Source organism: Ailuropoda melanoleuca, chromosome 16 (genome assembly GCF_002007445.2).
Source record: "Ailuropoda melanoleuca isolate Jingjing chromosome 16, ASM200744v2, whole genome shotgun sequence".
Classification (NCBI taxonomy): domain Eukaryota; kingdom Metazoa; phylum Chordata; class Mammalia; order Carnivora; family Ursidae; genus Ailuropoda; species Ailuropoda melanoleuca.
The window spans coordinates 82,225,819-82,250,071 of record NC_048233.1 but is presented as its reverse complement, the minus strand read 5'-3'; the positions used below and the strand labels follow the sequence as shown (position 1 = coordinate 82,250,071).

Sequence of the window (24,253 nt, the reverse complement as noted above, 5' to 3'; positions counted from 1 at the left end):
GTAGTTTTCTCACACACTTTACGCACCAGCATTACTCTTCTTTTTGAAAATTAGGAACCATAAATTGATAGCGTTGGGGAGAGTGTTTCGTTTGCCTTTCCTTGGTTTTCCTTTTTATCCATATAACGAAAAAGCACTGGGTCGCTACGTCTAGCCTAAGATAAATGTGGAAGGTGATGCTCGTAACTGACCAGCAGCTCTGCAGCTGAGCTGCAAACCAAGGCTGCTTCTCTGTGGAGACCTGTGCAGGTAAGAGTGGGATGTTTTTATTTTTTTTAAAGATTTATTCAACAGAGATAGAGACAGCCAGCGAGAGAGGGGAATGTTTTTATTCTTACCGATAAAATTTCAAAGTTTCTGGTTTTCTAATTTCAGAGAACAAAAACTTCTCTGTAAGGAAAGAGTAGTCACTCAAAGAAGGGGCTCTTACGACATTTTAAAGTAGCAGTTTGTCCCTGGGAGAATACTGTTTTAATTTTGCAGATTTTTACTCTCAGTTGGAGCTGATTTTTACCATCACCAAACCTCAAAATGAGGAAAGAAAAACGACGGCCCTACCTTCACTTTCCAGATTTGTTTTAAGACCGTCGGTTTCAATTTCCCCATCTTTCTTCCTTTTCTGTCTTTTATACTCGAGGTTGAAGCCATGAGCCTCATTAGTGATTTGAATTGTTTCTGAAGTGCGCTCTTCTTTCTTGCCTTGTACAGAAAACAAGAGTACATGATGCTTTGGAGCAGGGAGACGGACAAGGCCTGGCTCCACTAGGCGTGGTCCGGTTAGGATGTCTTCTACTCCAAGTGCAACACTGTCAAGTTACTCTTCAGATCACAAGTATCTCCAGATTTTGTCTTCAAAAGTAAAACGCAGTTGGGGGATCTTTATTCTTCCGGTTTGTCTTCTTGTTGTTGTTTAGTTTTTATTTGAGTGATCTCTACACCCAAGGTAAGGGCTTAAACTCACGACCCCGAAACCAAAAGTCGCAAATTCTTCCCGCGGAACCAACCAGGTTCCCTCCTTCCCGCTCCTTAAACTCCCGGAGAAGGCGTTCTTCCCGATGGGACTCGGCGCGCGCTGGTGACGCGCACACTGCGCCGGAAGTACGAGCCGTGGGCTGCCGGGCTCCGTTATGGCGGCCGCAGGGGCACGCTGGAACCATGTGTGGGTGGGCACCGAGACCGGGATCCTGAAAGGTGGGTGGCTGAGCCCGGCGTCGGGAACTGGGGGGTATCCTCCGCTCGCGACCGCGGCGCGACTGACACTCGCCCCCCCGCAGGGGTAAACCTTCAGCGCAAACAGGCAACGAACTTCACGGCGGCGGGACAGCCGCGACGCGAGGAGGCGGTGAGCGCCCTGTGCTGGGGCGCGGGCGGCGAGACTCAGGTGAGCGGTAGCTGTTCGGTCCCGAGCTGGGGGACAAGGGAAGGAGCCTCGTTTTGATCACCATCCTGCTCTCCTTTGCCCGCAGATCTTGGTGGGTTGCGCCGACAGAACTGTGAGGTACTTCAGCACGGAGGCGGGCCGATTCCAGGGCCAGCAGCACTGCCCTGGCGGGGAGGGCATGTTCCGAGGACTCGCCCAGGTCGACGGGTAAGACTGAGCCTCTCGCTGAACGCTCAGGTCGCAGGGAGAGTATGGAGGCTCCCGCAGGAAGGCTGAAAGACGATCAACCCATAGTGACACAGGCCGGGGCTGGGTGACAGGGATCTGTGTCCTGACTATAACAAGCATTTACTGAACACCTGCTGGGTAACAGGCATTGGGCGAAATGCAGGGGCTGCAGGTAAACCAGACACATGAAGTCACTACTTTCATGAAGTTTGCATCCGCAAGGGTTTTGGTTTCTGGCTCCATAACCTTTTGGGTGACCCTGAGCAAGTCATTTAATAGTCTAGAGTATGTTTGAAAACGGAGACTAACAACCACCAACAATATGGTGAAGTTCCCAAAGGAAAGGGTAGGAAAGTTCTAGCGGTTAGGTAACTGCCCTAGCTTTCTTCCAAAGATGGAGAAGGCTGTGAATGGTCTGTGTAGGTTTGGTGGTGTTCTGACAAGTGAGATCTAGAAGTGTCTGTGCGTGATACATTTGCACTGGGCCATGAAGGATGGGCAGGATTTTGACAGGAGGAGAAAGGGGTAAGTGCATTCTAGAAAGAGGCTACTGCCTGGGCAGAGGCCAAGGACTGGTGTCAGGCTACACTGTATTTTGGGAAAGATAAACAGCATTTGGGGGTTGAAACCGAGGATACGTTTTAACACAAGATGGGCAAGGTAGGTAGGGATTATATGTAAAGGGTTCTGATGTTTAGTTGTGTGGGCAAATCTTGTCATTTCTTAGAGCTTCATTCTCCTTACTTCCAAAACTGGTAACCCCTCCCCGCATTGAGGATATTAAATAATAGACCTGAAAGGAGAAAGCCTTGTTAATGTGAGTCTGGGGGTGGGTCAACTGGGGCCTGGAAAAGACTTTCACGCCTTTTTTTTTTTTCTTTTTTTTTTTAACCTAACTCTATCTTCTGCCTCTGCCTGCAGCACCCTTATCACATGTGTGGAATCTGGGATTGTCCAAGTCTGGAACGACAATGACAAGGAGGCATCCTCTGACCCAGTAAGGTTCCCCTGCCTTGCTCGTGATAGTTGGGGAAGATTGGGGCCAGGGTAGGAACCAAGTGAGGGGAAGAGGATTAAAGACTCTGGAACTGCTTCTCATCTCCCCTCTCATCTCCTGTTCTTCTCAGCTCCTGGAACTGAGTGTGGGTCCTGGGGTGTGTAGGATGCGCCAAGACCCAGCACACCCCCACATGGTTGCCACAGGTGGGAAAGAGAATGCTTTGAAGGTGTGGGACCTACAGGGGTCTAAGGAGCCCGTGTTCAGGGCCAAGAATGTAAGTGACGGGGGTGGGAGGGGCTGGGGCTGAGGTCCAGGGAGGCTGAGGCCCCGACTGAGTCAGAGACCAGATGGGCTTTAGGGGATGATGCTGAAGGGCTGAAGGAAAGGGCCTATGAGCTTCCCACAACCTGTCCCCCATCTACGCACTCCCCCACCAGGTACGGAACGACTGGCTTGACCTGCGGGTTCCCATCTGGGATCAGGACATACAGTTCCTCCCTGAGTCTCAGAAGCTTGTCACCTGCACAGGGTACCACCAGGTGAGGCACCATTTCACCCCTGCCCCCTCCTGGGCTTCAGCAGCCTCCTGGAGAAAACAGCCTCCCTGCACAGGTTCAGTCTTCATCATTTGGTACAGCTGCCCACACCATGCTCTGTCCCTGAGTTCTCAGAGGCAGCATTTCCTCTATCTGTCCCAGCCCTGTGGCTGAGCCAGTGACCTTCTAGTGCACCCTAGGATGAGGGTTCTGGACTGTGAGGCTGCCTTTGCTTCCCACCTAGAAGGGAGGAGAGAAGAAGAGTGCCCCTTTCACAGGAGGAACACAGGGTACAGGTGTGATGAGAGAACACTGGGTGTGAAGAGAACTGGGTTCTGGTCTTAATTCAGCCTCTGATTTGCTTTAGGACCCAGGCCTGACCCTTTCCTCTCCAGCCTCAGCTCTTCAGCTTTATAGGAGGGAGGAAGGGAGTGAGGGTCCAACTGGGGATCTTTACAGCTGGCCTCACTTGAAGTCCTAAGACCCAGGCAGAACGGGGTCACTGTATTTGCCCCATTTCCTTTATTCCTGCATAATGAAATCTGATCTTGGTGATATGTCTCTGTTTAGAACACACCCTGAGGGCTTCCTCTCTCCTCTGTTGTTCAGGCTAAATTTCTCTGAAATTCAGTGGTCTCCGACAGTTGGACTAGTTCGCTTTTTCATCCCAAGATGGGAGTCTGGAGGGATGGAATGCTCACACATGTGGACCATGGGAATGCTGCCACCCCACCCCACCCCCCAACCTGGGGGACCTCTTCCCTCAGCCCTGTCCATTCGTGTTCCTAAGCAGGTCTCCTCTGCCCACTTCTCCCTGACACTCAAAGAGGGGGTACATTTCAAATGAGAAAGTTTCTCTAAAAGTAGGTCATAAACAAGAAAGCAGTGTGTGAAGGAGAGAGCAAAAATGTGGAGAAGCCGGTGGGGGGGTGCTCTTGGGATGCCCTGGTGTTTTCTAGGTCCGTGTCTATGATCCAGCCTCCCCCCAGCGCCGGCCAGTCCTAGAGGCTGCCTATGGAGAGTACCCACTTACAGCCATGACCCTCACTCCTGGGGCCAAGTAAGTGTTGAAAGGACAAGAGGGGGACTCAGAGAGGACTCCAGGAGGCTCCTGCTGACCCCACCTGCCTCTGGTCTCCTCCTTAGTTCAGTGATCGTGGGGAACACTCACGGGCAGCTGGCAGAAATTGACCTTCGGCAAGGTAAGTGGACCAGGGAGCCTTGCAGGAGGGCAAGGGGTGGGAGGAAAGGCAGGATTCTGTCTGAGGGGGTGCAGTGAAGTGGTTGAGTCCTCATTCAGGTGCCTCTTGGCTGGGTTCAAATCCTGGTTTCACCAGAAGCTATAGGATCTTGGACAAGTTACTTCAACTCCTTATGACTTCTAGCTCCTTTACATGTAAAATGGAGATACCAGCGATAACTCCTGTCCCAGCGTTATTTGATGAATAAATATTGAAACATAAAGTGATTGAGACAGTAAACAATTGGGGTGCCTGGGTGGCTTGCTTGGTTAAGCATCCAACTCTTGATTTCAGCTCAGGTCATGATCTCAAGGTTGTGAGATCGAGCCCCAGGATGGGCTCCACACTGAACATGGAGCCTATCTAAGATTCTCTCTTTCTCTCTGCCCCTCCTGCACATGAGCACTCACTCTCTCTCTCTCTCTTTCTCTCTCTCTCTAAAAAAAAGAAAGAAACATTTAATGGTTGTTGGCTGGCCATCTTGTGCTGATGCCTCCCCCCTTCCCCAGGGCGCCTACTGGGCTGTCTGAAGGGGCTGGCGGGCAGTGTCCGAGGATTACAGTGCCACCCTTCAAAGCCCCTACTAGCCTCCTGTGGCTTGGACAGAGTCTTGAGGGTACACAGGATCCGGAATCCACGGGGTCTGGAGCATAAGGTGAGAGCTGGCTGCCTCATGCATCCCCATCCCTGTTTCTGTTTCAGTATGCCTGGCTCCTTAAGGCCCCTGATCTTTTGCAGGTTTATCTCAAGTCTCAACTGAACTGCCTTCTCCTGTCAGGCAGGGATAACTGGGAGGTAAGTTGTTGGGTCTGGGAATGTGGGAGCAAGGCACAGATGTGAGCATTTCCCTGGGGAGAGAAAAAAAAGCAGCAGTTGGAACACAGCCTTGGAACTGTCTGCTTGTCTGCCAAGTTACTTAACTTCTCTGAGGGGTGTTAATAGTTGTAATCCTGACAGGGTTACTGCCAAGTGTTGACATAGGAGCATGGATGGGAATAGTGTCAGGGAGCAGGAGATAAAAGCGATCATTTCCCACCTAGCTCCTCCTTCCCTGTGCATCTGTTCCTGTGCCCCTGATTCCTCTAAGTTTTCTCCCTCTCACCAGGATGAGCCCCAAGGGCCGCAAGAGCCCAAAAAGGCGCCCCCAGAAGACACAGAGACAGATGAACTTTGGGCCTCCTTGGAGGCAGCTGCCAAGCGGAAGCTTCCTGATTTGGAGCAGACCCAAGGGGCTCTCCAAACCAGACGGAGGAAAAAGCAGCGGCCTGGGTCCACCAGCTCCTGAAGAGCCTCTGCTCACTTTGTAAATAAACAGCTCAACACCCACAGTGACCCTGAGCCTTTTGTGATGGGAGAAAGGAAAATGGGGTGGCTGCTCCCAGCGCTGGTGCAGTGGGATGTCTTACGTCATAAAAGCCAGGCCCGGAGCCTGGCGGGCTGGCGTGGGTGGCACGGAGTTCGGGGCCGCTCAGGGCCATGGGCTGCTGCCAAGGCAAGGACTTTCAGACTTCCGATGAGCCGGCCAAGGAGGCCGAGTTGGAGGAAGTCGAAGGTGGGATCCAAGACACACCAAGGGGGCCCAGGGAGCGGGGGAAGGGGCAGCCCCGGGACCGCCCAGGAGGTTGTACCGGGGAGGGTAGAGCAGAGCTCAGTGGCTTCGTCATCCCCGCAGGCTTCGAAGGGGTCGATGAGGACCCGCAGGACCGCCGGCATCAAAGGTCGAACGAAAGCCTTTTGATCACCGTGCTCTTTCGGCGGCTGTCCCTGTTGAGCCGTCGGGGGTCAAACAAGAGGCAATCAGCCCAGAGTCAAAAGCAGGGGTTACAGGAGAGCAACCGGGAGGCGATCCTGGAGGAGCCGGAGAAGGGGTGATCCTAGCCCTGCTCTCAGTCTGCCCCAGCCTCCAGAGAATAAAGTTTCTAACGTACCTGCCCGAGTGCAAGAGCCTCCGCTGCGGGCTCTGGGCACACCAGGCGCCTGCACCGCAGGGACTGCGGGCTCTTTAAGGCTCCTCCCCTGGGGCTGGTCCAGCCCCCTGGGCCCCAGCTCTGGTTCCTCGGGGGCGGGGTCACGGGCGGCCTAGCCAATGGGAAGACGGAGTCGCTCTGGCGTTTGGGTAGGGGGGCGTGTCTCTCGGGTCGCTGTGCTCCAAAAGGCGTGGCACCGCCCTCTCGTCACCGGGGGTGGGGTTACGTGTGGGTGACGTGGCGGCTTCTAGTCTTTGGTCGGATTTCGGCGCCTACAGCGCTTGGGGAGGAGGCGGTGACCACCCGGGAGACTGTGGCAGTGGTGGCGGCGACAGGCGGCAGAGAGGAGGTAGGATTCGTTCTAGGAGGGGTCTGGCCGCCGCGTCCACTCCGGGCAGCGGCTTTCCGGGGGCGGTGACGGGAAGGGGGAAGGGAACCTGGGCCGAGCGGGCAAGTCCTGCCGGCCCGGCTCGGGGGTGAGAGAATACTTCGCCGTCCAATCAGGAAAGCCCCTGTTGAGAAAGACGTCGGTTTTAGCTAATCAGTGGTTGCAGTCCTCCAGAAGGCGGGACTTGGGTGGGGGTGGGACTTCCTGTTTCAAATAAACACCCAGAGATTCCCCTCCCTCCGCCCACCGAAGTGTGTCTCCCTCAGGAGGTCCGTCACCGTTTTTCCCTCAGGAGTCGAAGGGATCCGCGGATACGAGAGGGCCCGGTTAGGGCTTGAGGCAGTTGCACAGGCCGGGCTGGCGCCTCGGGGCCACGGGACCTGCCTCTGGCCCTGTCCCTGCTTCAAGGCCCCCGGCCCGCGCTCTGGCCGCCGGAGCCAAGTTGGTAGAGTCCGAGGAGCGGGACCGATTGGGCCGGAGAGCGGGGTCCTCCCCGCGGTGGGCCGGCCCCAAGATCTGCGGGTGGCTTTGGGCGCGAAAGTCCGTGCCAACTGCAGAGGGGGCCCGAGGATTCAATGGTGTGTGTTTGGGGCGGGGGCGCATTTGTGGGTAGGAGGCTGCCTGGGGAATGACACTCTCCCCTCCACAACAGTCCGAGGTTATGCGTCTCAATGATCCCGCGGAAACGCTACGGATCTAAGAACACGGATCAGGGTGTCTACCTGGGTCTCTCAAAGACACAGGTCCTCTCCCCTGCAACTGCTGGCAGTAGCAGCAGCGACATCGCCCCTCTGCCCCCCCCAGTGGCCCTGGTCCCTCCCCCTCCTAACACCATGTCCTGCCGGGATCGGACCCAGGAGTTCCTGTCTGCCTGCAAGTCCCTGCAGAGCCGTCAGGTAAGGACCAGGAGTGGGAAAGGCAGGAGTGAGCTTTACCGAAGTCTGGGAGAGGATGTGCTCCAGCGCTGTTGATTGACATAATTTGAAGGGTGACCTGATGGAGAACTGATCTGGTTTGGACGGGGCTGTAGGATCTGCTAAGCAACAGAAAAGGGGTGGGTGGGTCAGCTACCTAGAGGCAAGGACCTAGACTGTTTTGTGAGAAATTCCCCCCAGAGGGTAGGGTTGCTACTCTTCGAAGGGATATCTCAGGATGAATGGTGGCTGCAGTATATTTGGTTCAGATAAGGAACAGGTCCTAGAAAGAGCCTTTAGCTGAGAGACAGGCACTTTGAATTCTAGTTCCGGAATAGTCCTTCCAAAGTTTGCTCTGTGGCTACAGGGAAGTTAGTCTAGTTGGGCTTCAGTTTTTCTTGGGAGGTGTGGGGGCTTTTTTATTTTTGTTTTAAATTAGGCTCCATGTCCAGTGTGGGCCGCAGTGCGGGGCTTGAACTCATGACCCTGAGATCAAGATGTGAACTGAGATCAAGAGTCAGAGGCTTAACCAACTGAGCCACCCAGGTGTCCCCTGGGTCTCAGTTTTTATATCTATAAAATGAAAGCAGTTTTTTTGATAAGTAGTTTTTATCAAAATTACTTTGGAGTACTTTTTTACAAATTAGATTCCCTTGTTTCAGTCCAGACATCCTGAATCAAAGTGAGACCTGAGTGACTGTAATTTTAAATATTTTTTACTGCTCAGCTCTTAACATCTGCTTTTTTGTATGATCTCCAAGAGCTTTCCAGTTATCCTTTTATTTCCAGATTGGAGAAATAAAATGGTGATAGTGTCTGTCATTTATTTAGTGCTTACAGTGTATGAGGTATCTAACTAAAATACTTTATGGCCCTTATGTTGTTTAATTTTAGCAACAGCAATAGGAGGTGTGTGGATTGTCTTCTTTTTATGCAAGAAGAAACAGAGATTCAGAATGGTTTAAGTCACTTGCCCCAAACCTCCCAGCTAATAAGTGATGGAGTCAAGATTTGAACCTGGGTCTACCCGTGTTCAAATCTGAGCTCTAAATGATAACTACTGATAAAATTAGACCATCTGGTGGAGGTACTAGGGAGAATTTAGTGGATATCTGAGGAAAAGTGAAAGCTGGAAATGGGGAGGGGAAACTAAAGTGTCACCTCTTGATGTTGCATTTCAGAATGGAATCCAGACCAACAAGCCGGCTCTGCGTGCTGTCCGGCAGCGTAGTGAATTTACTCTCATGGCCAAGTAAGTTGAGAGAAGTTACGTAGTGGGGTGCTGCAGTGTCTGGGGAGTAGTAGGCTTGCCTCGGGTGGCCTTGGCTGTGAGGGAGGGCCGCATCGGTTGTGCTGGAGCTAAAGTGGGACTAGGCCCTGTCCTGCCCCTTCCCCATGGTGCCCTCACTAATGCTCATTTCCAGGCGCATTGGGAAAGACCTCAGCAACACATTTGCCAAGCTGGAGAAGCTGACAATCTGTGAGTGTTCTTGGGGTCTTTCAGAGATGGGGCAGTGCACCAGAGAGGGCTGAGGAACCGTACTCCCTGAGCCTTGTGTTTGACTTCCCCCCTCGTGGCCTCACTTGTCTCTGCAGTGGCAAAGCGCAAGTCCCTCTTCGATGATAAAGCAGTGGAAATCGAAGAGCTCACTTACATCATCAAACAGGTGAGCTGCTAGCATTCCTGTCAGATTGCTTTGATGAGTTCCCATTGCCATGGAAGTCCAGAGCAAGTTTCTAGACCCAGCCCCAGACGTCTTGCTCATCCGTTGAGTCAGTGGACACATATTGGTCATCAACTGTGTTCAAAGTACTGCAGGGCACTTGCCTCGCAAACTTGAGGCAGGGTTTTCCGCCTTTGGGGCTTACTGTCTACAAGAGGTATCCGGTCCCACAAACTCATACAGTGAGGAGAAGGCAGGTTGTCTCGACCTTACAAAAAGATGAATGAGACTGTTTGAGGACACTGGGGCAGATTTTATAAAGGGAGTGAAATCTGAACTGGTTTCAAGGCTTGCATAGATGCAGTGGAAGAACATTCCAGACAGAGGAAACAGTGTGTGCAGTGGCCCTGCTTATAAAAGAGAAAGTTGAAGTCTTTGTTCGGATGTTATTTGCTCAGGGAGGCCCACCCTGAACGTACTCTTTAGTACTTTAGTACTTCAGTGCTTGGAACTGTGATCTCCCTTACCTTGCTCTATTTTCTTGTTACAGCACTTGATACTTTTTAACGTTCTCTGTCATTGACTTATGTTTATTGGTTTTGTTCCCTTCCATCTACCTCATGCCCCCACCCCCAAACAAAGAAAAAAAATGTGAGTGCCACAAGAGCAGAGATTTTTTTTTTCTTTCTGGTTGTTCACTGATGTATCCCAAATGTCTGTAATAATGTCTGGTGTAGGGGAGCTACTCACTATTTGTTGATTGGATGACTGGACGGCAGGAGATGAGGCTGGGACGATAGATTGGTGGCTGGTTGTAAAGATCATTGTGGGCCTGGGTAAGGAGCGTGGAATCACTGAATGCCATAGGCTGCAAGGATGATAAGAATCTGGATTCTAAGTCTGTCTGAAAGACACCCCCCCCCCGTATAGCACAATCTGTACAGTTGTGTTTCTTTCCTTTCCCAGCACAATGTCATGAGAATAAAACATGAAATTGAATGACCCATAGGGGAAAAAAACAAGACTGGAGCATGGATGGGCAGAGAGGCTAGGGAGGAGGCTCTGCTGCTGTCCAGCACGAAGGTGACTGTGGCAGAGGCCAGGGCAGTACATGTTCAGGAGGTGCCGTGCGGGGTGGAAGAGAGAGGATACCATGAACTGCTGGACACTGTTGTGTAGGCTTTAAAGAACCACTGCCTGGATTCAGACAGACGAGTTCAAATCCCAAGTCCACCAACAGTGGTGTAACATTGGGTAAGCCGCCTAACTACTCTGAGCTTCAGCTCCCTTATGAATAAGAGGGGGATAATAACAGTACCTGCCTCAGAGAGTGTTTGCGGGGACTCAGTTGTTTATTTTTGGAGTCACATTATCGAGTGACTTATAGCTGCCTGGTTCTGGGGGATCCAGCACTGAACAAGACAGATGTGGTACCTGCCCTGGTTAATTTCCTTTCTTTCTTTCTTCTTTTTTTTAATTGTTATTTATTTACTTTTTTTTTTTTTTTTTTTTAAAGTTTTATTTTTTTATTCAGCCAGCGAGAGAGGGAACACAAGCAGGGGAGTGGGAGAGGAAGAAGCAGGCTCATAGCAGAGGAGCCTGATGTGGGGCTCGATCCCATAACGCCGGGATCACGCCCTGAGCCGAAGGCAGACGCTTAACCGCTGTGCCACCCAGGCGCCCCTATTTATTTACTTTTTTTTTTTTCTTTTTTTCTTTTTTTTTTTGTTAAGTGCAAGAGGGAGTGGAGGGGCAGAGAGAGAGGGAAAGAGAGAATCTCAAGCAGGCTGCATGCTCATCATGGAGCCTGATGCAGGACTCAGTCCCGACCCTGAGATCATGACCTGAGCCAAAATCAAGAGTTGGTCGCTCAACCGACTGAGCCACCCAGCCACCCCAGGAATTTCCTATCTGAATGGGTGAACAGACACTAGACAAGTAGATAGAAAAAACAATTTCAGGGTGGTAAATCTATTAAAGAAACAAGGAAAGTGAGTTCCTCAGGGTAGGGGCTTACTGTATATGGGGGTGATCTAGGATAGCCTGTGAGAAGTGACATTGAGACCTGAATGGTGAAGAAAAAGCCAGTCATCCAAAGATCTGGTGGGAGGGCTTTCCAGCAAGTGGGAATAACAAATGGAAAGCCTCTGAAGGGTGGGCCACCTGAGTGCATTTGATAAACACGAAGGAGGACAGTGTGGTTGAGGCATAACAAGTGAGGAGACCGGGAGGGCACGGGGTCAGGGAAATGGGCAGGGCCAGACCCTAGAGAGTCTGCGTGATCCAGGTAAGGAATTTGGCTTGTGTTCTAAATACAGTGGAAAGCTCTTGGAAGATTTTAAGCAGACGTGCTCTGTTTCCGGTTCAAAAGCTTGCTCTGTGGTTGCTGTGCCGAGAGCGGGTTGTCGCGGGCAGGCTGTAAGAGGAAGGTCCTTTAGAAGGCTCCTGGTGAATGTTGAGAGAAGGTGACGATATGGTCTAGGGTAGGTTTAGTAGAGAAAGAGGTGAGCAGCCCAATTCAGAGTATTTGTTGGAATCGGCTGGGTTCTCTGTGGACTCCTACTAGTCTCCAAGTGGATTAAGGGGAAAGAGAGGAATTGAGGGTGGCTTTCCAGTGTCGGGTCTGAGCAGCTGGTGACTGGTGGTGGCACTTAACAAACTGGAAAAGGAGGGAGAAGGGGCAACAGCTTTTGGCGGGGTATTAGGAGTTGTCTTCTGTGTTAAGTGTAAGGACAAAGAAAGTTGTAAGCTGCTTAGCATGCCGTGTGGCGCACAGTAGACAAATCCAAGACACTCAGTGCCTGCTAAGTGATCCATAGAGTGTGGTTGTGTTGTGGCACAGAGGTGGGTTTAGGAGGTATGAGTGTGTGACTTAGAAGCTTCTAGCTTGGGCGCCTCGGCAGGAAGTGGTACTGTTTTCTAAGCTAGAGCTCTGGGGGAGATTTTATGGGGAGAAACCGTGGAATGCAGTTTTGGACATGGGGCTCTAAAGAGGCTGCGTCAGCTCCGAAGGGACAGACCCGTCAGCGGTGGGCATCGTCCGTGGGTCTCCAGTGGTTGTGGCTGGAATGCTAACTGGGGGGACTATTGGAGGAATTCTAAAAGTTGCCTGATCTAGTTTGTCTTCAGCCTGTTCCTTGAACGTACTTTTCCGGACCTCTTCTCCCCATCCCCTGGGCAAACGTTCTCTGCCATTCCCTGGCCACCTTCTTCGTGTCTCTTCTCTTCTGTGGCCCTTGGCAAGCCGGATCAGGAAGCAGGGGATGCCTTGGTCTGGTGTAGAAAGCTTGGCTGTGCTACTTTACCTCATCATGTGTGACCTTGGACAAGTCACAACTTTTCATCTTTTGCAATAATGATTTTTGAAAGGAGTTCTGTATGTAAGAGGCACTTTGTTGATGCTTCTGGGAAACCACGGAGACTTTGACTCTTCCCTTCTCCTGACTACTGTACAGGTGCTTTGCTGGTCAGCATGCTCTGGGTGTGAGATTTTGGCCTTCGGAGTAGTTCCGTGGCTATGTGCCTGGCCTCACAGGGTGGAGTTGAGTTGTAGAGTGAAGGAGGTAAACAATTAAGTCACTTATTTAGAAATGGATGAGACCGGATTTTGCCTCTTCTGGCTCTACTCCCCACGGACTGAGCCAGGGCAAAGTCCAGAGCTTGGAACATTCCAGCAGGCCCTTCTGGTCTGACTTTGAAATACCCTCACCCCTGCTCATAACTTCCACCCTGTCCTCCCTGCCAGAGCTGTCCATGTGGGAGAGACATCGGCCAAGGACCCCCTTGTTAATAGTTTTTCTGTTGGCTCTCCCTAGGACATCAATAGCCTCAACAAACAAATTGCCCAGCTTCAGGATTTCGTGAAGGCCAAGGGCAGCCAGAGCGGCCGGCACCTGCAAACCCATTCCAACACCATTGTGGTCTCCCTGCAGGTGGGACCTGGGGTCAGTGGAGGGGGAGGCAGAAGGGAGAAAAGTATTGCCTTTAGCCAACCCTCTCTCCTTTTCTTCTAGTCGAAATTGGCCTCGATGTCCAATGACTTCAAATCAGTTTTAGAAGTGAGGACAGAGGTAAGAAGAATCACTCTAGGAGGGGTAGGAATTGGGATAAGGGCCCAAGGAGGAAATGGGGAAGGAACAAGGGTAAGAGCATCATAGGCCGACAGGAGGGTCTGTCTCTCTAACATGCCTGCTTCCCAGAGGCCTCAGGACCTTTGCAATTCTTCCCCAACCCTAGAACCTGAAGCAGCAGAGGAACCGGCGGGATCAGTTCTCCCGGGCCCCTGTGTCAGCCCTGCCCCTGGCCCCCAACCACCTGGGTAAGTCCCCGGCAATGTGGGGAGCCCTGAGGGGTAAGACTCGGTTACTCTGGCTATGGTGGCATCCTCTAACCCTGCGAGGGCAGGGCTCATGTAGGAGAATGGACAGGCAAGGGAGATGCCAGGATTTCTCTCTCAGAGGTCAGACCCCATTGCTGGCATTTACGATCCACACTTACTCTCTTCCACATTCTCACTGTCGGGGCTGAATTCGGTCATGTGCAGTAGAATGACTGTTTCTAATATATTTATTATTGGTTCACATTCTCTCATTTAATTTTTACCACCAGCCTCTGAGAAAGCCACTATTATTATGCTCTATTTAAAGGGGAGGAAACTTGAGGCCCAGAGAGGTTAAATGACTTGTCCAGGATCACAAGGCTAGTAAGTGCCAGAGCTGGGATTCAAACCCAGAGCATGTGGGCTTTGAACCTGCTTTCAAGCACTAAGAAGTGCCTTTTCTTTCTTTCCCCAGGGGGCAGTGCTGTGGTTTTGGGGGCAGAATCTCGTGCCTCTGGGGATGTGGCCATTGACATGATGGATTCTCGGACCAGCCAGCAGCTGCAGCTCATTGATGAGCAGGTACCTGGGCTCTGAACTGGGGAAGAGATGCTCTCTGTCCCCCGCCTCGTTGGGGCGCTAGCAAGAGTTAAAAATGTGCCTTGAGTAGAGTGACAAGCTGGGAGGGTCCTAAAAAGGCAGGCCCTCCCCTGAGGAAGCTCCTAGTGTTCACAGGCTCGCTCTCTCCTCTGAAGGATTCCTACATCCAGAGCCGGGCAGACACTATGCAGAACATCGAGTCCACAATTGTCGAGCTGGGCTCCATCTTTCAGCAGTTGGCACACATGGTTAAGGAGCAGGAAGAAACCATTCAGAGGTGAGACTCTCTTTCACCCCAGACAGAAGAGCCGCCCCTTCCCTGTTGGGTGGCATCCTAAAGGTCCCTGGGGGCAGCATGCTGCCCTTTGGAAGAGTAGAGTGAATCCGGCCTATCCACAGGATCCATTCAACAAGTGTTTCTGGAGCGCCTGTTCCTTCTCAGGCGCTGTTCTGGGTGCTGGGGATTCAGCAAGGAGTAGAACAGTGAAGTCTCTGCAGTGTAGGTGTGGAATTCAGGGGGGTGGGTGAGCACAGCTGTACAAAAGGGTTGGCAAGAAATTTTTAGGTAGTGGTAAGGTCTGCGGAGAATTACGGTGGGATGACGTGTTAAGAGAGAGGGACTGAGTAGTTCCTGTCGATGGGCTCCTACGCTTCTTCCATATTTTGGCTATTGTAGATAATGCTGCAGTGAACCTAGGGGTGCAGATACCTTTCTGCGTTAGTGTTTTCTTTTTCTTTGGATAAATGCCCAGCGGTGGAATTACCGGATCATGTGGTAGTTCTATTTTTAATTGTTTGAGGGACCTCCATACCGTGTCCCAGAGTCACTGTATCAGTTTGCATTCCCACTAACCGTGCACGGAGGTTCCTTTTCTCCACATCCTCACCAGCACCTGTTGGTTGGTTGGTTGGTTGGTTGGTTGTTTCTTTCTTTCTTTTTTGATGCTCGCCATTCTGACAGGTATGAGGTGATATTTCATTGTAGTTTTTTTTTTAATAAGTAAGTCAATTTTTTTTTTTTTTGAGATTGTATTTATGTATTTGACACAGAGAGAGAGAGCACAAGCAGGGGGAGCAGCAGAGGCAGAGGGAGAAGCAGGCTCCCCGCTGAGCAGGGAGCCTGACATGGGGCTTGATCCCAGGACCCCGAGATCATGACCTAAGCCAAAGGCAGACGCTTAACCATCTGAGCCAGCCAGGTGTCCCTCATTGTAGTTTCGACTTGTATTTCCCTGATAATGAGCGGTGTTGAGTATTTTTTCATGTGCTCCTTGGCCATGTGGATGTCTTCTTTGGAAAAATGGTCTATTCAGACCTTCTGCCCATTTTTTAATTGGATTGTCTATTTATTTATTTATCTGCTGTTGGGTTATATGAGGTTTTGATATGTTCTGGATATTTGCCCCTTATTAGGTAAATGATGTGCAAACTTTTCTCCTTTTCAGTAGGAGAGAACGTTGTTGGTAGTTTTCTTCTCTGTGCAAAAACTTTTTAGTTTGATGTACTGCCATTTGTTACTTTTGCTTTTGTTGCCCTTGCCTGTGGAGTCAGGTCCAAAAAATATTGCCAAGTGATGTCAAGGAGCATGCCACCTGTGTTCTCTTCTAGAATTTTTATGGTTTCAGGTCTTACATCAAGTCTTTCATCCATTGTGAGTTAATTTTTATGTGTGGTAAAAGAAAGCAGCCCAGTTTCATTCCCTACATGTAGTCGTTCGGTTTTCCCAACGCCATTGGTTGACAAGACTGTCTTCCCCATTTATATTCTTGCCTCCTTTGTTGTAGATTAATTGATCATGTATGCATGGATTTATGTCTAGACTCTCTCTCCTGTTCCATTGATGTATATGTCTGTATTTGTGCCAGTATCATGCTGTTTTGAAGACTATAGTTTTGTAGTATAGTTTGAAATCAGGGAGTGTGATGCCTCCAGCTTTGTCCTTTCTCAGGAATGCTCTGGCTATTCAGGGTCTTCTGTGAGTCCATAAGATTAGTGTACTTTTTGATAAGGTTGGATTTAGGCTTGCCATTTTACTATTTGCTTTCTCTTTCTTTTTCCTTTTTTTGTCTCTTTGTTCCTCTTCCATGTCTTCTTTTGAACAACTGAAATTTTTTTTTTCAAAACTCCATCAAAAAATTTTTTGTGTTGGTATTTTAGCTATGTGTCATTGCTTTTTTTTTTTTAATGGCTGATCTAGGGATTACAACATGCGTCATTGGCTCCCACAGCTTTCTTCATATAAAATGCAAGAACTTTAGGGGTGCCTGGGTGGCTCAGTCAGTTGGGTGTCTGACTCTTGATTTCAGCTCAGGTCATGATGTCAGGGTCATGAGATCGAGCCCTGTGTCAGGCTCCACGCTGAGCGTGGAGCCTGCTTGAGATTCTCTGTCTCCCCCTCTCTCTGCCCCTCCCCCCTGCTTGTGTGCACACACTCTTTTTCTCCCACAAAATAATAAAATGTAAGAACTGTGCAACTCTGTCGTCCAGCCTTTATGCTCTCGTCCTATCTCTTGCCACCTACCTACCTTTAAAATCCCATAATCCAGTATTATAGTTCTTGTTTTATAGAAATTAAGAGGAAAAATTATTTTTCATGTTTACTTCTATGTTTACCATTTCCCTTTTTTTCCTTCCAAATTTTTATTTAAAAAATATTGATAGTTAACATATAGTGCAATGTTTGTTTCAGGAGTAGAATTCAGTGATTCATTACTTACACCCAGTGCTCATCACAACAAGTGCCCTCCTTAATACCCATCATCCAGCCCATCCCATACCCACCTCCCCTCCAGCAACCCTCAGTTTGTTCTCTGTGGTTAAGAGGTTAAGGGTATCTGTGTTTACCATTTCCGGGGCGCTCCGTTCTGTCCTGGATAGCCAGTTTCTATCTGGTATCCCTTCTGTCTTTAACCTGAAGAACTTTCTGTAGCATTTTTTGTAGTGCAGATCTGCTGTTTGTTTGTTTTTTAAGATTTTCTTATTTCCGCGGCGGGGGGTGGGTGCTCCAGAGCGGGTGTGGGGGCAGAGGGAAAGGAAAGAAGCAGACTCCCTGCTGAGTACAGAACCTGACATGGGACTCGATCCCATGACCCCAGAGAGCATGACCTGAGCCAAAATTAGGAGTCAGTCGCTTATCTGACTGAGCTGGCCAGGTGCCCCAGATCTGCTGTTTTACTTTCTTTTCTCTGAACATTTCTTTATTTCACTTTCATTCTCTCTTTCTCTTTTTTGTTCTGTGTGTGTGTGTGTTTAAAATTTTATTTACTTGAGAGAGAGAGCACAAGTGGTGGAGGGGGGCAGAGGGAGAGGGAAAGCAGACTCCCTGCTGAGCTGGGAGCCTAACACGGGGCTCAGTCTCAGGACCCTGAGATCATGACCTGAGCCGAAGGCAGATGCTGAACCAACTGAGCCACGAGCTGCATCCCCACCTTATTTTTTAAAGTAGGCTCTACACCCAACGTGGGGCCTGAACTCACAACCCCTAGATCAAGAGTTGCACGTTCTACCGACTGAGCCAGCCAGGCCCCCCACCTTCATTCTTTTTTTTTTTTTTTTTTNNGATTTTATTTATTTATTTGACAGAGAGAGAGAGAGACAGCCAGCGAGAGAGGGAACACAAGCAGGGGGAGTGGGAGAGGAAGAAGCAGGCTCCCAGCGGAGGAGCCTGATGTGGGGCTCGATCCCACAACGCCAGGATCACGCCCTGAGCCGAAGGCAGACGCTTAACCGCTGTGCCACCCAGGCGCCCCCCCCCCACCTTCATTCTTGAAGGATGTTTTCCCTGGGTATAGAATTCTGGGTTTACAGCTTTACTCTTTAGACACTTTAAATTTATCACTCTACTGTCTTTTGATCTTTTTCATTCTTAATGAGAAGGCGGTGGTAACTTTAACTGTGTATGTGATGTGTTTTTCTCTGGCTGCTTTTCAGTTGTTGTTTTTGGGTTTTTTGGGGGGGGGTTGTTTGTTTTTTGTCTTTGGTCTTCAGCAGTTTAATTATTATGTCTCCAGATGTCATTTTCTTTGAACTCTTTCTTGGGGTTCTCTGAGCTTTCTTGAATCTGTACATTTATGTCTTTCATAAAGTTGAGGAAACATTTGGCCATTTTACTCAGACTGTGCCCAATTCCTCAGCCTGTTTAAGTGTTCTCAGTTCGGTAAGAGGGAGGGCCAGTACTGGGATGGCGGGGGTGGGGGGGAGGAATCCACAGGGCTGCGTGTTTCTGCCCACTTGCTCTTAGGCCTTTCAGCAAGGTCTGATCTNGTGGGGGGTGGGAGAAGATGTGGGAGGGGGAGGAATCCACAGGGCTGCGTGTTTCTGCCCACTTGCTCTTAGGCCTTTCAGCAAGGTCTGATCTTGGTTGATCTTTATTTCCCACAGTGCCTAGCAGAGTGCTTTCACCCTAGGTATTGATCATGTGAGACTGGGTGAACACCTGCATTTGCATAAAGCAGGTTTCCCAGTACCAGCCCATTAAGCAGCCTCACCTACTTAATTGGGCGAGGTAAAGAAAATAGGCCCCTGGCCTCACACTTGGAGATTCTGATTCCAGAGATGTGAGTGGACTGGACCTCCAGGAAATTTCCATTTTATATAAGCTCATTGTGGGTTCTCCTGAGCATCCAAGTTGGAGAACCACTAGTTAACAGGATGGATGTTTGTTTATTTATTCATCGACGATGGTACCAGCCATTTATAAAGTGCTATGAGTCTAGCCATCTTGGTCCTGGAATCAGGAGACTTCAAAAGATTAATTCTTAACCTGGTTCAACTGAGACCTAGGGAATTCCTTACTGGGTTGTTCCATAAGCAGTGTAGCCCCTCAGGCTGTGATGTGTTTTCGATGTTAGAATATTATTACAGATTCGTGAAACAGAATTACAAAAGATAAACAGGGATAATTTTTAAAATAATTTTAGTAAAAAACAAGTTGCAGAAAGATGCAGAATATGGTAAGATTCGTGCAAATATTAAGACATAATGATGGCATATACAGCTTACGAATACACATATATAGTAAATGCACAAAAGTACGTGTGGAAATGATGCGCCCTTCGTATGGGGAGGGAGTGAGCGGACAAAGGTTCTGGTTAGGGCTCTGGCTGTTTGTGAATCCTTTTCTTCTTATTCTGTTAGAAAGGTGAAGTCTTATGCTAGTATGACAAAATGTTAACATCTGTTTTAGTGCTGAGTGCATGAGAAATCTGTTATATTATTTTTTCTCTTTGTAAGTATGTTGCATAATATAAAATTTTAAAAATGAAAAAAGGTATTTAGGTTCTTTCTCCATTGCATATGTGTTTTAAATAGTTAACATTAGGGGTGCCTGGGCGGCTCCAGTTGGTGAAGCATCTGCCTTCAGTTCGGGTCACGATCTCAGGGTCCTGGGATTGAGCCCCGTATCAAGCTCCCTGCTCAGCAGTGAGTCTGCTTCTCCCTCTCCCTCTCCCTCTGGGATCTCTCTCGCTCTTGCTCGCTCTCAAATAAATAAAATCTTTTAAAAAAAAAATAGTTAACATTATATGCATTTGCATGCAATTTTACATTCTAGTCTTCCTTGAAAGAGTGTCTGAAGTATCTTTCAGTGTCAGTATTCATTTGTTCATTGGTTTAGCAAACACTTGTTGCTGCTCTGGGGTATCCTGCTGGATCTGATTATAGGAAGGTGAAAGACCGTTCCGGTCCTTGTGGAGCTCATGTCTAGTAGGAGAGACATACACTGACGCTTACAGTTCAGTATGGTAAGGGCAGGAAGAGAAGGAGGTAAGGGAACTCAGACTAGGTACCTCTCCTGGAAATAAAAGATACCAACCTAAGTCCTGAGGAGGACTGACAGCCAAAGAAAGGGAAAGGAAAGGCCATTCCACGTGGGGAGGACAAACAGCTCAGAAATGAAAAAGGGCTTGGGTGGTTTCCAGGAATGCAGAATTATTACATGTGGCAGGGGGAGTGGTGAGGGAGGAAGCTGGAGAGGCAGGGCCAGATCACAAAGGACCTGTGTGCCGCAGCAAGCCACTCGTTCTCAGGGAGAGAACACAGGGAGAAGTACACGGATGCTGGGTGAGGGGAGTGAGCTTTGTGCCAGACATGCCAACTGTCAGACTCAGTGGGACCTCCAAGTGGCATTTGATGTGTGATCTGAGGCTCAGCAGAGAGGCTAGAGATAGCTGGGCAAGAGATAAGGACTTGAGGGAGTCAGTGGCCTCCTGGTGAAACCGTGGACCTAGACGAGACCACCCCAAGACAGTTGGTAAAGTGAGAGAAAGGACAGGACAGATCCCCACGGGTCCAGGAATAGGGGGAGAACGGAAGGATGTCTAGGAGGCTGAGGAGGATGGCTAAGGAAGACGAGAAAAGAAAGCGGAGAGAAATGTGTCCTTAGAAGCTGAGGCAGTGGGGATTTTAGGAAGAAAGGAGTGGTTGTTTCTCAGTGCCTCTGAAAAAGGAAGTGTGAGGTAAGGCTCCAGGGTGTTCAGGGGGCGGCAGGGCTGGGATTAACTGGACCAGTGCAGCATCTGCAGTTGAATGGCTCAGAAGCAATTTTACAGGGGATTGAAACACAAAAGGGAAATAACAAAAGAGAGAAAAATTATGGGCAACTATATGTATAAGAAGTTGAAATTTTGAAAGGATGAGATTATTTATTTATTTATTGTATTTATTTTTTTAAGATTTTATTTATTTGAGGGGCGCCTGGGTGGCTCAGTCGTTAAGCGTCTGCCTTCGGCTCAGGGCATGATCCCAGAGTCCTGGGATCGAGCCCCACATCAGGCTCCTCCACTGGGAGCCTTGCTTCTTCCTCTCCCACTCCCCCTGCTTGTGTTCCCTCTCTCGCTGGCTGTCTCTCTCTGTTGAATGAATAAATAAAATCTTTAAAAAAAAAAAAAAGATTTTATTTATTTGAGAGCGGGTGTGCACATGAGTTGGGGGGGCAGAGGGAGAGGGACACAGACTCCCCACTGAGGAGGGAACCTGAGGCGGCTAGATCCCAGGACTCTGGGATCAGGACCTGAGCCGAAGGCAGACGCTTAACCGACTGAGACACGCAGGTGCCCCAAGGATGAAATTTTTTAAATAGACAGGGGCGCCTGGGTGGCTCAGTCGGTTAAGCCTCTGCCTTTGGCTCAGGTCAGTGTCCTGGGATCCTGGATATCAAGCTCTCTGCTCAGAGGGAGCCTGCTTCTCCCTCTCCCTGCTGCTCCCCCTGCTTGTATTCTCTTCTGTCAAAAAAATAAATAAAATCTTAAAAATAAATAAATAGACCTTCTGTTTGTTTCCTGCATGATCTGGATTTGAGCACCCTCTTTAGAAACCACTGATTTAGGGGCGCCTGGGTGGCTCAGTAGTTAAGCGTCTGCCTTCAGCTCAGGGCGTGATCCCAGCGTTCTGGGATCGAGCCCCACATCAGGCTCCTCCGCTAGGAGCCTGCTTCTTCCTCTCCCACTCCCCCTGCTTGTGTTCCCTCTCTCGCTGGCTGTCTCTATCTCTGTCGAATAAATAAATAAAATCTTAAAAAAAAAAAAAGAAACCACTAATTCAGTCCAAAGTTCTTCAGTATGTAGATTCCTGGGCCCCATCCTAGACTTTCTGAATATGAGACATGAGAATTTGCATTTTGGGGGTGCTCAACAGGTGATTGTTATTTTTTCTAAGATATGAAAACTGCTGATCTGTTACTCCATCATTTCCCTTTGCAGTCCAATTTGTAAATTATAAAATTTCTAACTAGAAAAGTTGGGAGGATCGTACACATGAACACCTATGTTCCTTTCACCCACATTCACCCCCTTAATATTTTCTCACATTTGTTTTCCCTCTTTTTTTTTTTTTCTCTGAATCATTTGAAAATGCAAAGATCATGACATTTTTAGACTTCAGCACACACCTGCCCAGAATTGGTATTCTCCTGAACAGCCACGATGCCATTATCATACCTAAGAAAATAAACAGTTCTCTGTCACTACCCGGTACTTAGTCCATATTGATATTTCCCCAGCTGTTCTATAAAAAAATTGCTTTTAGGTTTTTTTTTTCTTGAATTTAAGACCCAGGTGGTAGTCGCACATGGCATTTGATATGTCTCTTTAGTCAGCCTTCTGTTTTGCTTCTCGTGACCTTGACTGTTCTCCGAAGAGGCCAGTGCCTCTTGTAGAAAGTCCTGCATGTGTGTTTGTCCAGTGTTTTCTCATGATCAGATCTAGGTTATAGATTGTTGGCTAGCTGCAAAGGTGATTGTTATCAGTAGGCACTTGATGAGGTGATCCCTTTATTGGCGATGCCAGGTTTGGTCACTTGTTTAATGTGGTGACCATTTGACTAAGTCATCTGTGGAGCGACGCTTTGAGTCCATGTGAACGTCCAGCTCCTTGGACCTGTGATGGTCCTTGCCTGATTCAATCTTGACTTTGTGTGTGGCCAAGTGGTCGTTTTCTAATTCATCCCTTCATTAGCTGGCATCCTTCTGAAAAGCAGGAGCCTTTTCTCTTTAAACATTACTAGGAATAATGGATTTCTTATTTGTATCCGGTGTACTGTAATCCATTACCATCATTGTGTTTCATTACAGTCAGGTTTCCTAAACCCGGCCATGTGGAGCTCCTTTATTTTTTTTAAGATTTTATTTGTTTATTTGAGAGAGAGAGATATACCGAGCACAAGCAGAGGGAGCTGAGGCTGACTGACTCCTGTCAGTCATTATGAAGCTTTGGGGAAACTTATACTCCAAAAGCTAAAATCCCAGATCGCCTAATCATGGCCAGATAGTCTTTCTAGTCCATGGGCTTACTGTTATCTTCCATTCAACTTACACTCACCTTCTCATGCTATGGGTTTTCATGCCTCTCCATCAGTCTGGTCATGTAGCCTTGCTGTTCACTCAAACTCCAGCTCCTTTTTTTTTTTTTAAGATTTATTTATTTGAGAGAGAGCTCATGCACACGCTTGTAGGGGAGCAGGGGAAGGGCTGAGAGGGGAGGAGAGGGACAAGCAGACTCCAAGCTGAGTGGGGAGCTCAATTCAGGGCTCAGTCTCAGGACCCTGAGATCATGACCTGAGCAGAAGTCAGGAGTTGGACACTTAACCGACTGTGCCACTAGACACCCTGAGACTCCAGCTGCTTTTTTTTTTTTTAAGATTTTATTTATTTTATTTTTTATATATTTTTTAAATTTATTTTATTTATTTGAGAGAGAGAGTTAACGCAAGCAGGGGAGAGGCAGAGGGAGAGAGAAAGGGAAAAGCAGTCTCCACTGAGCAGGGAGCCCGATTTGTGGGCTCAATCCCAGGACCCTGAAATCATGACCTGAGCCAAAGGTAGATGCTTAACCAGCTGAGCCACCCAGGCGCCCCGAGCCTCCAGCTTCTTAATGCTTGACTCCTTCCCTCTGTAGTTTTGCTCTCTCCATAAGACATTCCTTCATCCTCCTCACCGTGCTTTTTCCGTTTTCTTCAGCATTCTCCTTTCCAAGCCACATTTTCTGCCCCCCTCCCATTTCTGTCTTCTGCTCCCACTACTGTCTCTGAGTGTCCCATGGATCCCTAATTCCTCCCCCCAGAGTTCCCTCCCCTTAGTTCTCATTCATGGACTCTCATTTAAAATCTTTTCTGTGCCAGACTGCATTTACTGTGTATCCGTTTTTGTTAAGCAAAGCCATTCATGATTGCCTAGATGAGCTTTCTTGGATATGAAATGACAGTTGCACCCACACTGAGAAATGAAATTACAGCCCAAAGGTAGGAAACCTGATACTTTAGTTAGGCACTCTGACACAAATAGGGAATCATGTACAGTCCAGGCTCCTGTATTTGAAATCTTTTTTTTAAGTTTATTTACTTATTTAAGTAATCTCTATACCTAACATGGGGCTTGAACTCATGACCCCGAGATCAAGAGTCACATGCTTGGGGCGCCTGGGTGGCACAGTGGTTGAGCGTCTGCCTTCGGCTCGGGGCGTGATCCCAGCGTTGCGGGATCGAGCCCCGCATCAGGCTCCTCCGCTATGAGCCTGCTTCTTCCT

General features: G+C 48.9%; 3 protein-coding genes and 1 long non-coding RNA gene across 8 annotated transcripts in view; 3 read left to right on the top strand and 1 right to left on the bottom strand.

The window, feature by feature from the left end:
* Positions 1–311: 311 nt before the first annotated feature.
* On the bottom strand, positions 312–6,150 carry LOC117796769. The gene is made up of 2 exons (XR_004621424.1): positions 6,015–6,150; positions 312–1,653 (listed from the first exon to the last, which is right to left on the bottom strand). It is a non-coding gene; the product is annotated as an uncharacterized LOC117796769 (long non-coding RNA).
* Positions 1,052–5,714, top strand: WDR74 (WD repeat domain 74). The gene is made up of 11 exons (XM_019806099.2): positions 1,052–1,191; positions 1,275–1,381; positions 1,467–1,588; positions 2,531–2,606; positions 2,737–2,883; positions 3,047–3,148; positions 4,105–4,205; positions 4,292–4,347; positions 4,896–5,041; positions 5,125–5,181; positions 5,492–5,714. The coding sequence occupies exons 1-11, from the start codon at positions 1,128–1,130 to the stop codon at positions 5,669–5,671; spliced, it is 1,158 nt and encodes a 385-aa protein (XP_019661658.2). The 5' UTR covers positions 1,052–1,127; the 3' UTR covers positions 5,672–5,714.
* Positions 5,715–6,285, top strand: LOC117796768 (testis-expressed protein 54-like). Its single transcript, XM_034646139.1, has 2 exons — positions 5,715–5,938; positions 6,059–6,285. The coding sequence occupies exons 1-2, from the start codon at positions 5,863–5,865 to the stop codon at positions 6,256–6,258; spliced, it is 276 nt and encodes a 91-aa protein (XP_034502030.1). The 5' UTR covers positions 5,715–5,862; the 3' UTR covers positions 6,259–6,285.
* Positions 6,286–6,545: 260 nt separating this feature from the next.
* STX5 (syntaxin 5) overlaps positions 6,546–24,253 on the top strand; it is a 20,221-nt gene continuing 2,513 nt past the window's right edge. The window contains exons 1-10 of one of the 5 annotated variants that reach the window (XM_002925354.4): positions 6,546–6,702; positions 7,394–7,637; positions 8,837–8,907; positions 9,080–9,135; positions 9,252–9,322; positions 13,135–13,251; positions 13,333–13,389; positions 13,556–13,637; positions 14,113–14,219; positions 14,393–14,514. In XM_002925354.4, coding sequence (XP_002925400.1) covers positions 7,413–7,637; positions 8,837–8,907; positions 9,080–9,135; positions 9,252–9,322; positions 13,135–13,251; positions 13,333–13,389; positions 13,556–13,637; positions 14,113–14,219; positions 14,393–14,514 — 908 coding nt within the window. In that variant the 5' untranslated portion in view covers positions 6,546–6,702; positions 7,394–7,412. The other 4 variants (XM_019806093.2, XM_019806092.2, XM_034646135.1 and 1 more) reach the window with 4 other exon arrangements.